The sequence below is a fragment of the Canis lupus genome, chromosome 11, assembly GCF_048164855.1.
Source record: "Canis lupus baileyi chromosome 11, mCanLup2.hap1, whole genome shotgun sequence".
In the NCBI taxonomy this organism is placed as follows: domain Eukaryota; kingdom Metazoa; phylum Chordata; class Mammalia; order Carnivora; family Canidae; genus Canis; species Canis lupus.
In genome coordinates, this window is record NC_132848.1 from 14,399,144 (window position 1) to 14,414,554 (window position 15,411).

Consider the following 15,411-nt stretch of genomic DNA (forward strand, 5'->3'; position numbering starts at 1 on the left):
CTAGGAAATATCTTTTCAATGGCTTAGTTGCTTTTCTGGGAGAGCTAAGGAAGTTAATGTTCCTTGGGTTCATTAAGTAGATAAGATTCATGATTTTTAAAAAGGGACATATCTATGATGCCTGCAGTTGATACTCAAAATCCGAGTATCAGAGGTACAGAAGGAGGAGCCTGAAATCCAATTTATGATCATATAGAACTGAGTAGGCAAAGTCACTGATCTGATTCTGAGTTTATCAATAATTGTCAAAGTTTTACTGAATGTACTTAATTTTTTTCTAAGAAACTAGAACAATATAAACAATATAAATTTTATACTGTTTATTTATATTCTTTCTTGGTCTTGTGTAGAAAATTATATTTCCTTCTTTAGTGCCAGCCTTGTCTGACACATGCGACCATATGACACTTGTTTATTTACTTAGCTCTTTGTCCTATTTGACTGTGATCTCCTCAAGGTCAAGGAACATTGTTTAGGTGGTGTATGGTACTAAGCACTTGTTTAATGTTGCTCATGAAAATATATGTGATGTGGGAATTTTATGAACTCATTTTTGGACCATAGAAGTTGAAAATCATCTCCTTTCTATGTCTTGAAACAAGAATATGAAAAGGAAGAGAATATACTTAAAAAAAAATCTCGTTACTTATTTATCTTAACTGGGACATACACAGTAAGAAATTCATCAACTGAATGAGGGATAAGCTTAGGCATCAAATGACTATTATGTTACCACAAAGGTTTTTCTAGAAGTTCTGACACATTCTAGAAGTTCTGGGAGATTTAAATTGAGAATTCATTCTCGCCTCCCCTCCCCTGCCCCCACCTCCCCCACCCATTTCCATTCCTAGGAGAGCAACATGTGTGGATGGTTGGTATTGAAACTTGGCTCTTAGGAAAGTCAAATATGGATCTGTTTTTAGGGTGCTTTGAAAAGTCCTAGAATATACCCTGGACTTCTCATGTGTTCTTACCTGTCCTTCCCTCTACCACCACTTGTCGGGATGAGATCCCTCCGCTTACTGTTGTTACCACCACAGAGTAGAGGCTGCCTGATTTGAGGGCGTGGAAGCTGTATCTGCTGGTCTCGCTGGAGACACTTTCATTTTTGATGACCACGTTTTCATGGATCAGTAAGACTTGATAGAACTCTATGTCTCCTAGTGCTTGGGTCCAGTTGGTAAACAGACTGCTGGTTGTCCCTTGGTTGGCCACATACAAGCCAGTCACTTGGGCAGGCACTAGAGCACAGCAGACAAAGAGAAGAAAAAAAAAAACAGATGACATTTAGTCACCCTAGGGAAGTGTAACAAAATGAGTCAAAAATGGAGACAGTCTTGAAGATGATAAAAATATATCTATATGTTTTTGCTATAAGACTCTCAGCTCTATTTCCTGTGGCATATGGCAAACTACTCCCATACAGAAGCTGCTTATATGTGAAATCAAAATTACTTCAGATCCATGGGTGAGATGATGCATACCTATTAAGTAGTTTTGAATTTACATTTTCAATAATGAAAAAAGGGTTATTTTTGAATATTGCTTACTTTATGTGATTTTCTCTGTCCTTACTTCACGAGAACTGAGAGCCACATTATCTACCTGAGCTGATGGTTGTTATGGGGTGATACTGGGAAATCCCTTCAACCTGATGATTAGGTTGTAGTTTAGGAAACTGGTTAATTCTTTACTGGCACATTCTGAAGAGGATCATTATTACTATACATTAAAATGCTACAACAGTATAAATTATATTATCATATAATAATAATAACAATAATAATAATCATAGCAACTAGTAGTGATAACTACTGAGTGTCTGCTATGTGCCAATTATAGATTCTATAGCTTTTAGAAATTATAATACCTGATCTTCATTCCAAACTCTATAAATATGATTTCATTATCCTCTTTACTGAGGAGGAAACCAAAGACCATAAAATGTAAGTAATTTAGCCCATTATCACAGTGCTAACAAACTCCTGGAGCCCACAGCCTGATCTGTCTATCCTGTGAGTCTGTGACCTTTTCCTAATTAGCAACTATTATGATTTCTAACCTACCCATTAAAAATATCTTACATAGATCCTGAAGCTGGCTCTTGATCAACATATATCATCTTTGTGCCTCTTTACTGATTTATGGTAATTAAAAGGATTGGGAGCTTGGCACAATCCCTCTCAGAGTTTGTTGACTTTTGGATTAAGATACAAATACACTCATTAAAAAATAGTACTGTACATGGATCAGAAGATTCACTTCTCATTCTAAATTTCATATGGAAAGCAAAGGAATTAATATGGTAAATGATTTTGAAAAAGAAGAACAAAGCTGGAAGAGTAACATCATCTGATCTCAAGACTTACTAGAAAGCTAAAATAATGAAGGCAGTGTGATACCGGCAAAAAGATAGACACACCAATCAATGGAACAGAAATGAGAGTCCAGAAATAGATCAACATATATATAGTTCATGGATTTTTTTTTTTAAACAGAGATGAGAGGGCAATTCAGTGGAGGAAGAATAGTCTTTTCAACAAATAGGGCTGGAATTATTAGATGTCCATATGCAAAGAAATAAACCTTAACCCAAATCTCATACACATATAAAAATGAACTCAAGGTGGATCATTCACCTCAATTAAAAGCCTATAACTGTAAATATTCTAGGTAAAATCTTTGTGACTTTGTGTAAGACAAAGATTTCTTCAATAGGGCACCAAAAGCATGGTCCGTGAAAGAAGAAAACTGATAAATTGAACATCAAAATTAAAAACGTATCCTGCAAAATACACTAATAAATTAATGAAAAGACAAGCCACAGCCTGAGAGAAACCATTTCACCTCACATTTCTGACAAAGGACTAATACCTGGAATATAAAGAATTCTCAAAATTCAGTGATAAAAAGCAAACAACCCCATCAAAAAAAGGACAAATATTTGAAAATATGTTCTTCCCCAAAGAGGATAGATGAATGGTAAATAAGCATATGAAAAGATGTTCAAAACCATTAGGCCTTAGAGAAAGGCAAATCAAAATCACGTGAGATACCATCACATGCTTATTAAAATGGTTTAAAAAAACCCCATTGTAATACTGAGTAATGTTGAGATTATGGAGGAACTCCTACACTGGTGGTGGGAATGTAACATTTTACAACCATTGTAGAAAGCAGTTTGGTAGTTTCTTACAAAGTTAAAAATATACTCACCATATGACCCAGCAATGTGAATGCTGGGAATGATGAAAATGATCTTAAGACTAAAACAGTCCCTTGGATTTCTAACTCCTGCAGTAGAGTGGGCTACATACCATGACCCCCCCTCCCCAATAAACACAACTACATTTGTTGGATAAAATATAAAAATGTAAATGTATGAGTGAGTTGTCAAGAATGTAAGGAATTCTCAGAGATCTAAAAAAGTAAGTGATAGGTAATTGGTTCACTGAAGCATACTTTCATCTTGAAGGCATCTTTAAAACATAAATTTAAGCTTTGATTTTACAGCTTTGCAGGGTCTATGAAATAGGGGGTAAAGTGTAGGACTTTCCCAAACTCAGGAACCTGATGGGTGACCTGAATAACATTAAATCCTGAAATGTTACATTCTAAATGTAAGTGAAATCAATATTCCCTCTCTGTTCCTCATATCGCCCCAGCCCCCTTGGCACTGGGTGCTAGAGAAAAAAATTTCTGCTGAGAATTCATAACCTCAAGACTGTTTCAGTGAGTTTGCAAACCAAATTCATAAAATCTGAGTGATCAAAAAAAGCTTCAAGTTGACAGTTTAGGTTAAAATAAGTCTGGGTTGATAGCAGTCCTGTGCACTTCAAAGAATTAAATGAAAAGAAAATTCTTTCTAAAATCCATCTTTAAAGAAAGCCTCAAAGAATTCCCATAGAGTAAGTTTCCAAGATGTATGAGTTTATAGTGAAAAATCACAAACACTTAAGGAAGTAAAGCACCATGAGCAAAAGGCAGCAAACTCAATAGACAACAGGATTGAGCTCCTGAAGATTTCAGATATTAGAATTATCAGACACAGAAGGTAAAATAAAAATGGTTTATTTACTGACTGCAATAAAGGAGGATAATGGAAATATGACTAAAGAGCAACAGAGCACAAAACAGATTTGGAAAGAGAGCCAGAGAGAATGTTTGAAAGTGAAGAAATTAACAATTAAAACTTAAAACTCAATGGATGGATTTTAAAAAATATTAGACGGAGCTAAAGAAAGAATTAAGGAACTAAAACACAGGGCTGAGGAAATTAGTCAGACTATATAGCCCAGAGAGCAAATACATGGAAAATATGAAAAAATATGTATTCTAGACTACCAAAAGTTGAATAGAGAGGGACTGGAGAAAAGGCAAGAGGCAATATCAGAGAGTTAATGGCCGGCTGAGAATTTCCAGGGTTGATGAAAGATATTAATCTGCAAGTACACAAATCATCATGATCTCAAGCATGATAAAGAAGTCTATATCTAGTTATTACTGCAAACAACAGAACACCAAAGGCAAAGAGTAAATCTCAAAAGCAGTCAGAGTAAACAGATTATACAGAGAGAAATGAAAATTAGACTGACTTTTAAACAGCAAGAATAAATGTCAGAAAGACTACAATAATATCTTCAATATGCTGAGAGAAAATAACTTTCAGCATAGAATTGTAACCCTGGCAAAATATCTTTCAACATTGAGAGCTATAGAAAGACGTGCAGATAAATGAAAGTGTAAAGAGTTTGTTCCGAAAAACTCTAATAGAGAAATCTGAAGACTGTTCTCCAAAATCAGGGAAACTAATCCCAAACGGAACTTGTGAGATACAGGAAGGAAAGATGAGATGATAAGTGGTAATTTTTTGTGGGGTTGAAAAAAGGAGAGAAACAGAATACAGGACAACAAGAGTGTACAGATGGGAACAGCAAGTCTTTGATTGTAACTTTGCTTCCTGTTTCACTGAGAAAAAGAAGAGCACTACCAAAGGCTATTTGTCCACCACCGCATCTTTCTACTTACTGGCATATGCATCCGATACTCTTTTTTTTTTTATCCCAGCTGACCTGAAAGTCAAACTACTCATGCTCCTTTCTAAAGCCAATTCCTTTATTTGTGCTCTAGCTCCCAAAGCTTGCTTACTCATAGAATAACTGCAGCAACCCTTCCACCCTGTTGACATCATCACCATTCCTCTCTCCTCTAGAACATTCCCATCAGCATAAAACATATTGTTATTTCTTCTAACCTTAAATAAAATCCTCCTTTCAAACATACTTCCTCTTTCGGACGATGCCCTATTTCTCTGCTTTCCTTTGCAGCAGAACTCCTGAGAAAAGTTGTTCTCTGTTCTCTTTTTCCATTTAAAAATAAAACCAAGTAAAAGAAGAAACCCAACAAACAAAATAACAAAGAGTTGAAATTAGCATAAGAGAAAACCAACAATAGTAAAAAATTCATAAACAATGACCAGTACATCAGAGGCATTTAAGGAACACTTGTAAATTAAATGTTAAGCAATTCAGTAGACAGGATACTTTTTAATGTCTAAACTTTATAAACAATGTTACCTGTTCTTCCTTTAGTTGAAGAGGAATTTTTTAAGTCTCCACTAATACTGGTGACTGTAGCTATGTATTTTCGTCCAGGTACCAGGTCAGTAAAAGTGAATTCTTTGGCATCTTTGGGGAGCGACTTGTGGATGAGTAAGAGGTCCCTGTCAGCTAGTGAAATGGTGTATTTCTCCCATTCTGCTGCCGGGGTTTGCCACATGACGCCCAGTGAGGTCTCGTTGGCATGTTTGACACGAAGCTGGAGGACAGCCAGGGGGACTAAGGAAAAAGTGATGGAGACTGTGTCATTGGTTTGACGCAGAAACGCTCAAGTATTTTTTAGTGAGCTTCTCTTCCAATCACAGGAGTGTTCCAGTTCAGCATTTCTTTTCTGAACGTGTATGAGCTCTTGAGCGGGGTGGGGGGTGGGTTGCAGAGGGGGAGCTATTCACAAAAACTGTGTGTGTATGTCTTTTAAAGATTTTATTTTTAGGTAATCTTTACACCCACTGTGGGGCTTGAACTCACAACCTCGATATCAAGAGTTGGGTGCTCCACCGACTGAGCCAGCCGGGCACCTCAAATTTTGTTTATACAACCTATCTGGAAGGGAGGATTCAAAAGAATACTATTGGAAAGTCATTTATTTCTGACTACACATTACCTTGAGTATTTATTTCTTCATATGAATTCTATGAAATGAAAATACTGAATTCAGTCTTGTCATCCACAAAAGCAGAGAGAAAGGTCTCTAAATTTGATTATTTGAGGTGAAGTTAGGAGTATTTTTTACCCTGTTAGATTAGAAAGACAAAGTGCTTCTTCCCTTCATTTCTGAGAAGGGACACGGATGTATCCGTGAAAGGGAGAGTAATAGTCGTACACCTGGCAAGCCATAGCAGTATTTGATTAAGGACTCCCATTATCCAAAGAAGTGAAATTGTTTCGATTTCTTTAAGAAGTTTTATTATTACAAGTTCTAGGAGGCATTGCTAACAGTAAAGTACTGGTCCCACAAAACAACAGAGAAACAAAATTAAGGAAAAACCAAGTGTGTAAAATTATATTGATTTTTTGCATCAAAGAAATGTCCTCTAATTCCATTCTAATTGAGTCCCTAGATTTGTATCTTCCTTTTTAATACATTGAAATGAATTGGATCATTACATCAAAGCCTACTTCAACTAACCTTATTCACCTAGAGGTACAGTGTAGGAAAATCTTTCTTCATAATTACGCCAACACGCTAAGAGCCCCTACTGTTTCTTGACAGTATTCCAAGTCATTTGAGGTGACTAAGATATAATATTGGAGAGGACATAGACGCTTGTTCCGTGAAATGCTAAAAGTAGCTTGGTTTAAGCTTATATAGGTCTTTGATCATTATCCAAGGGATATTAATATTTGGAAAATGAAGATATTACTGGAAGACCTGGTTGGCAAGCTCAAGAGGTGCCTTGGTTCTTTTCTTTGACATTCTCCTAAGAAGAGCATTGAGTCAATGTAGTTATTTCCTTATCCTCAGGCAAGATGAGAGAAGATATTTGAATTTCACTCCAAGTATGGAATATTCCAGGTCATAGAAATATTGAGCTTGGAAGGGCAATTCTCTTATTTGAAAGATGAGGAAACAGAGTTGTTGTGAGCTTGCCCAAGGAATGACAGTATAGTGGTGACAGCAAGAATGTCAAAACCCATGTCTCCAGATCTTCTTTCTCCTCTACCCTAAAATCCAAATATATCCCACTTCCCTTTAACAACCGGTCCTTGGTACACAAAATTCCCTCATCAGTCAACATTAGGTCCAGGCAATGGCTCTCTAACACTGATCACTAGCAAAAAAATTGCCAACTGTCTTCTTTTGTGGGAAGAAGTCTCAGATTGTTTCCTATTCCTTTGGTGCTTACAATGTCTTCCTTTTTATAAAAGAGTGGACTTACTAGTGGAAGCAATTTTTAATATTCTAATTTGATAAAATTGAACATCACCAAACCTAATTCAGTCTAAAAGTCCATAACATCTCAAATTCAGGGAACATGGGAGTATTACGTTGACAGCTCCCCGGGGTTACTCGGGAGAGGGTCCAAGTTAAGATTCCAACAGTCATTCACACGTTGGTATTTGCTTACCTGTCCTGCCTTGGCAACGCTTAGAATTCTTCAGATTCCCACTCTCCACGGTGACTTCGACTTCATACTGTCTTCCCGGGATGAGCCCCATGTCATCTATGGTGTAGTGTGTTTCATCCTTTCCCAGGGTGATGTTGAGCAGCACCACAGAATCATTGAAGAGCAGGATCCGATACTGCTCCCAGTCTCCAGCAGGGGGCGACCAGCTCACTACCAGGGACCTTGTGGAACCATTGCTGTTTGCCTCCAGGTTCCCAACTTTCTCTGGAACTAAACGGTGAAATAATATCAAAAAGGGGATTCTAAAAACCAAAAGTAAGGATGTTCATTCACTTTTCATGGGCAACCGTAAATAAGAGACCTCATACCTGCAATTCAAAACATCTCTATCCTCTTCTGATGTTTGTGGACTGTGAATGAGTGTGCTCTCCTCGTTTTAAAGACATCTGACGCTCAAGAAACATAAGCTAAAATCATCTTGGTGATACATCAGGAATGCAATCTCCCGAAACCCTGTTAATAACCTGGCGATACGAGCGCTGCGTTTTATTGATCGCACCCCAGCCCTAGGGACAATATTGATGTTGCTTCTCATGATGTTGACACTGGCGGATGTGGTATCTTTTGGGAGAGACACTGCATGTTGTGGTCATGAGACATCCCGCTCTTTCTCAACTGACAAGCAATATAACTCTGGTCTAATTATTCCTTTGCTTAAAAATATGCAAATCTCCCCATTAATTACAGAATAAAACATTAAGTCCTGGGAGTGGCATTTGCAGCTTTCCAAAATCAGACCCTTCTGGTCTTAATTCTGACTCCTCTGTGCAGCCCCCCTCCCTACCTCCCCCCCCCACTCTCTCCAACGCTGGCCTCCCATTGCATGTTCTGCAGACCTTTAGGGATCCTGGGCTCTTCTGCCTCAAATGCCCTTCCCTCCTTTCCCTCTTCACTTGCCAAGAGCCTCACATTTTTAAGGTCCAGTTAAAGACCATTTCTTCTGACACATCTTTATTGATCTTCTGAGTGAGAATTTTGTTCTCTTGTTTTTCTCACCATATGGCTCTTACTTAGAATCTCTAACAGCACAGAGAACGGACTCTAGAATTAAATGCTCTGGTTTAAATTCCAACTCCACCATTTACTGTGTGGATGACTATACACAGGCTACTTGATCTCTCTGAATTTCTGTAAAATGATGATAATAACAGAACCTCTCTCATGGTGATGGTGTAAAGTGTTTGGTTAGTGCCTGATACATGGAAATATCAATGTAATTACTATTATTATAATGTACTACTTTTATTTTGTGTGTGTATAGTCTACGTTTGTCTGGTTAAAATGTAATTCTCTTAAAAGCAATGGTCAGCAGAGTAAATATTTCAGGTTTTGCAGGCCACATATGGTCCCTGTCTCATATTTGTCTTTTTTTTCTTTTCAAAAAAACCTTTTAAATATATAAAAACCACTCTTAGCTTGGGGCTACACAAATACAGGGCACAGGCCATATTTGGCCAAAGGGTGTAGTTTGCTGAACCTGACATTTTAACAACTTTCCAAACTCATAGCACAGTAATTTACACATAGAAGGCACTGGATAAATATCTGGTGATGTAAGTTAATAAAATAATTTATGGAAAACATGGGTAAGTGCTAACAGGCTTTCACTATAAGAGTCGATCAGAAATGTTTTATTCATTAGTATCAGTGCTAATGCATTCACACAACTTACGTGGTGTGACATGAAATAGCACAGGGCAGAGCCAGTTATACACATCATTCAGGAATCACCCCAAACACATTTGCTTAAATAACTCAGATGAATGCAAGTAACCCTCTGTTTTACTCTGTGTATGGGGCCCTGGCCCATAGGCACCCTCAGTTATGTAGACCATATTGCCCAAGCTGGGAAAAGAGTTTTCCTTCTAACTTACATTGTCCTGTTCTAAGATGGATCAGAGAATGATTTGGGCAATCATGGAATATTCTGGAGCCCTACACTCACCTGTTCTGCCCACTGCCATCTTCTGAGCAGACAATTCACCAGAGACACAGCTGATGGTAACTTGATAAAGTCGTCCAGGGGTTAAGTCTTTAAATTGAGTTTCAGTAAACTGGGGTGCTAATACTCTGGATTCTTTTATAGTCCTTTGGTGAAACAGAGTAATGTTGTAGGAATCCACATTTCCAGAAGGTCTTTGCCACTTGACTTTTAGAGAGGTCGAAGTGCCATCGTTTGTCACCTTCAGATTTGATACTTCCATGGGGGCTAAATGGGAAGACAGGAAAAGACACTTTAACTCAGTATATTGTACCAGTTTTATGGCCAAATCTTGACCTGTATCTTAATCCCCGAAAGCCACATTCCTTGCTCAGAAGAAAGCAACAACTTTGAGTAAAAATAATACGGCAAAATCAAAGAAAGGCTGTCTGGCTGGTGGAAAGAGCATAAACATGGGAGTCAGGAGCCTGGATTCTGGCTCAGACTTGGCTGCTGTCCAACTGGGCAACCCTGGCCACCTCTGTCTATCTCACTGAGCCTATGGATCCTTCCTGGCAAATGAGGTCTTGGAATGCTCAAAGAAGTCTGTCATCTGCCTAATTTCTTCCCGTCTTTATGTATTTCATAATAGCAAGTACATAATCAATAGATTGGTCAGCTAATTGGCCATCACAAAATTTTGCTTGTTAAAAATATTTTCTTTCATATAAAATCATGACAAAGCTCAAGAATTGTGTCATTATTTCATCAAAGGAAAATGATTACAAAAGAAAGACACTTTGGTGAATATTTTTTCTACCTCTTGGCTACGTTGTAATTTTGGTCTTCACTAATAGCAAAATAAAAATGAACGTTTCATTTTAAAAATAGGCACAGCACATTGATTTTGCATAGGCCAGTGAGAAGTGTAATTTGCTCTTGCTATATATATACAATTCTTAAAATATATTTAAGGTACTTTTTAGTATATGTGCTGCTGAAGCAAGCACTATTTAAGGTACTTTTTTAAAAAAAGAGTTTATTTTTAAGCAATCTCTATACCCAATATGGGGCTTAAACTCACAACCTTGAGATCAAGAGTTGCATGCTCCTCCAACTGAGCCAGTAGGCGCCCTGAGATATATGGCACGTTTTTTTGGGAACATCTATACATCTTTGAGGTGTGATGTGGAAGGTATGTAAATGTACATGTGCCCCCCAAATATTTTTCCCATCAATCTCTGGTAGTGCCAAGAGCTCTTCCCATTAGAGTAATTTCTAAGGCACTACATACCTAAAAGTTTCTCTTAAAATTAGATAACTTACTGAGAAAGGGAATTTATTAACACATTAGACCCACTAGAAGCATTAGAATCCACTGGAATGTGAGTTGCATAAGGGCAAAGACTTTGGCCTTCTTGGGCACTGTTATATCCACAATGCCTAGCATGTAGTTTATACTCAATAGATACTAAATGATTGAATGTGTACATGAATTATTCATTAAAATTTAGCACAGATTAGTGTATCTGGCTATGTTAGGCTGTGAGAATAGCTCCTGTAGGACATGTTTTCTTGGACACAGCATTTAAGAAATGGCTGTTTCACAGGAGCAGGTCTTCATATAGCACCAAGAAAACAAATCTTGGCTCATTGTAAGTGATGTCACAAAGGCAACAGATGCTTATTTAAGAAAAGGAGGTAAGAATCCTTACCAAAGAGGTCAGAATACTAAAAAGACAAGCTGAGACTGTATCAGTGGTTAACTTTGCTACTACTTCAGGCTGGTCTAAAATTTAGAATACAAGGGAATCCCTCTTTTTCTGAATAGAAGATTGGGTACATCTTAAAGGCCTTCTATAACATATAAATTTCAATTTGTCTCATATTAGCATTATCTCAGTAATATAATAAGCCGTGGTTATTAAACATTTCAATGATTTGAGCTTTATTTTTGTTTAGCTAGTTAGTGGAACTCACTTGTCCTGGCCAGTTTCCATCTGTAGTTTTGCAGCCCTGCAGCCTCGGTCACAATGGTCAGGTTATAGAGGTGGCCAGGTATCAGGTCATTAAAACTGTGGGAAGTAGCATGTTTGTCCATGACATTGCCACAAACGAGGTTCCCTTTATCCATCAGCATCAGCTGGTAGCTTTCCACATTCCCAGAGCCATGGGACCAGGAAATCAGGAGAGAATTGGTTTTTGCTGAAATATTGATATCTTTCACTGGGGATGGCACTGGGAAAACAAAATGCATTTCCAAAGGGTCACTCATAATTCCTTATAGAAGACAGAGACACATTTAGTTGGAAATCACACCTTTAGGTATGCTTCTGTACATCTCATTTGTGCAAAAAGTAATGAAAACAGCGTTGTTGAAATTTCACTGGAATCTGAATTAATGCTTTTTTCAAAGTCCGCACCTAAAGCTACATCATAGTTTACCTCTCCCCTACTTAATAGGTATTAGGGTAATTTTTGCCAATAAAGTATGACATGGCTGAGCAGCAAAGAGAGACAAGAGAGAAGAACTACGGAAGATGAAAAACAGAAAAATAGCAAGAAAGCCAGAGAGAAAATGAGAGGAGAGACCATGATCAGAAGGACAGTGTTTCATGGAAGGAGGTGAAGCATGTCGTTGACATCTGGATGTGTGGGTGCAAGAAGACACTAGTTCCAGATGTCAGAGAATGTAGGAAACATCATGACTTGATGTTATGAGAAGAGCATCACACAGGAGAAAAACACTAATGGCCATACACATTATGGAACAAAATCAGAAACTGAGGTAGAAACTGCTGTTGCCTAAGATTTGAGTTAGAAAGGCCATTAGGAAACATCTACTTCATTTTGGAGAAAATCCAGGTCCAGAGAAGTCCCAGAACTTGTTCAAAATCACCTAGCAAGCTAGCAGCACAGCCACATCTCCTTATTTTTAGTCTAGCTTTCCCACCATACTGCGCGGCACTCGTCTATCTATCTACCTACCCACCTACCTCCCTATGTACCATCTTTGGTCTGGAGGCAATCTTACTTCTATCTCTTCAATTTTAATATAATCCTAAAAGGGATTATTATAGACAATAAATACTCAACTATCTGTAAGCAAGTCTTACCTGTGGATCCATTGGTGTAAATTGTAAGGGAACGTTTCTCTCCAGAAACAGCTGTGATGGCAATACTGTATTTACTACCAGCAGTGAGGTTAAAAAATGTATGTTCGTTCAATGAAGTACTTTCTTGAATTTGAGTCTCCTGTATCTTTTGGTCATTGTCAAACAACTCTATCTCATACCAGGTGACTTTTCCAGAAGAAGGAGTCCACCAAACATGCAAGCTCGTTGAAGTCGTCTTCTCTTCATTGACTTCAAACTTAGCAGGTGGTAAAGGATCTGCAAGGCAAAAATCCAAAAGAGAGAACATGGCTTCAAGGCTTTTGCAGACACATGCTAGTTTGCTGTAACCCAGATTCTTTTTCCTTAAAAACTTTGAAGAATCTGCTGCCCGTGAAACAAATCGGTATTACTCCACTTAGCTTCTCATCATACAAACTTCTTTTTCTTTTTTTTTAATTCTTTTTTTTTTAATTTTTATTTATTTATGATAGGCACACAGTGAGAGAGAGAGAGGCAGAGACATAGGCAGAGGGAGAAGCAGGCTCCATGCACCGGGAGCCCGACGTGGGATTCGATCCCGGGTCTCCAGGATCGCGCCCTGGGCCAAAGGCAGGCGCTAAACCGCTGCGCCACCCAGGGATCCCCAAACTTCTTTTTCTAATAAAACTTTTTTGTTAAGACAGCTCTGAGCTTAGAATTCCAAGTAAGGTTATATTTTCTTTGGCTTGGAAGGTTAGCACTTTCCACACACTGACAAACACCCAGGCTATGCCTGGATAAGTACTAAACATCTCAACAGGAAATACAGATACTAAGAAATAGTTTGAAATGTGTATCAAACTTTTTCTTTTTTAGGTTGTGGATTTGGGGAGTTAAATATATATATATATATATATGACTTTGGGTTGTTTTTAAATATCATAAAACCACAAAAAATATAGACCTGATTATGAGCTTAGCCTAGGTTGCTTGTAAAAATGAATTCTCCCCACACCTGGGATTCCCTCTGTCCTTAGATTTTCTCGATTTAAGTTCGGGGATGTTTTGGAGCTGCTGAAGCCTCCAGAGTGGGTGGAGGGGGTTGGTCCTGCACCTAGCTTGTTCACTTAGGTTCAACGAGAGTTGGGTGAGAGTTGGGTGAGAGTTGGGTGAGTTTGAGGAGTCCCATTTCCCATTTCCCGTGTTGTCCAGTGTACTGAATCTTCACCGTGGAACTTGAAATAGGATGAGCACCTTGTCCCTGGGTTAGGAACGACGTCAATAGTATGAATGATCAGCCATTCTATGATGCAGTGGGGCCATCAGAGAAAGAAGGCCCTCCCTACCCTGAATGCAGGGAATAGCGGCATTGAGAGACATTTATATACGAGTAATTTTCAGAAATCCAACTTGGTTCTTGATCTAGAAAGTCGGATCAAGATATTGGAGGCTAAAGTTCAAAGCCAGGTCAGATGTTTTAGTGGCAAGGCTACAGGGATTTCAGTTCTTATCTACATCTTGGTAAATTCTATTTTGCTCACGAAATAACTTCAGATTCTAGAATCTTCTTAGAACAGTCTGTTTTAAGATGTTTGCTGTGACTGACATTACTACAGATAGGAACAAGGTAACCTTATTCTGTATTAAAAAGGTATTTAGGGTGGCTCAGCGGTTTAGCACCGCCTTCAGCCCAGGGCGTGATCCTGGAGTCCTGGGATCAAGTCCCATGTCGGGCTCCCTGCATGGGGCCTGCTTCTCCCTCTGCCTGTGTCTCTGGCCTCTCTCTGTGTGTCTCTCATGAGTAAATAAATAAAAAATCTTATATATAAAAAAAAGGTATTTATGGCCAGATAGCTCCTATGACTCTCTATGGGTCACATAGAGACACGACTCATAAGCTAACTACAGATTATGGCCAATCTAATGTCTTTTTTTGTGTTTTTATATGAGTACATCATACTGCAAAAAGCCCACAAGCCACATAACATTTTATAATACAAGAACTAATAACAATATAAATGTCAGCTGACAAGGAAGCTGAGACAGCGGTAGTTCAGAGTCCAAAGCGCCAGGTTGTGTGGCTGATGCCCCAGCACAGCAGAGGTTCACCTGAAGAGGGCGGGCTCTGTAGTCTGACAGCATGGGCCTGAATTTGACTCTCCTGTTCTGTAGCTGGGTACTTCGGGCAATTCCTTAAGCTTTCTGTGCCTCCACCGGCTCATCTATGCAAGGCTGATAATAATACCACCTTTTTGGCAAGATATCTACGAAGGTTAAATTGAGTGTCTTATCAAGAGCCCTTAGAACGGTGTCTGGCACATAGCAGGTGTTCAATGTCAGCTACTGTTGTTGTTATTATTTCTGTAAACAGGAGGAGGTCCCACCACGGAAGCAGAGAAACGTAGTGGCAGAGGGTGTGGGCTTTGGGGTCAGATAGAACCTGGTTCAGATCCTCGGGTCCATCATGTATTAGTCATGAGACTTTGGACAAGTTACTCCCCCGATGTAAGCCTCCACCCCCCAATTCCCCCGCCCGTCTGTCTGGGCAGTGTCATAATCAGATCTGTCTTCTCGGGTGTTTTAAGGAAGTATAGAGCCGGTGTTACCTGGCATAAGTAATATGAACTTATGCTCCCTACTTGATCATA

The 15,411-nt window shown here is 38.6% G+C and overlaps 1 protein-coding gene across 5 annotated transcripts in view; it reads right to left on the reverse strand.

Annotated features, from left to right (window-relative positions):
* Window positions 1-15,411, reverse strand: part of PTPRB (protein tyrosine phosphatase receptor type B) — a 113,219-nt gene that overhangs the window by 56,724 nt on the left and 41,084 nt on the right. For 4 of the 5 annotated variants that reach the window (XM_072843267.1, XM_072843270.1, XM_072843268.1 and 1 more), the window contains 6 exons: window positions 12,785-13,060; window positions 11,649-11,906; window positions 9,693-9,956; window positions 7,688-7,957; window positions 5,577-5,837; window positions 975-1,241 (listed from right to left, as the gene is read on the reverse strand). In XM_072843267.1, the coding sequence (XP_072699368.1) occupies window positions 975-1,241; window positions 5,577-5,837; window positions 7,688-7,957; window positions 9,693-9,956; window positions 11,649-11,906; window positions 12,785-13,060 (1,596 nt within the window). The remainder of the gene's footprint in view (window positions 1-974; window positions 1,242-5,576; window positions 5,838-7,687; window positions 7,958-9,692; window positions 9,957-11,648; window positions 11,907-12,784; window positions 13,061-15,411) is intronic. The other variant, XM_072843269.1, reaches the window with a different exon arrangement.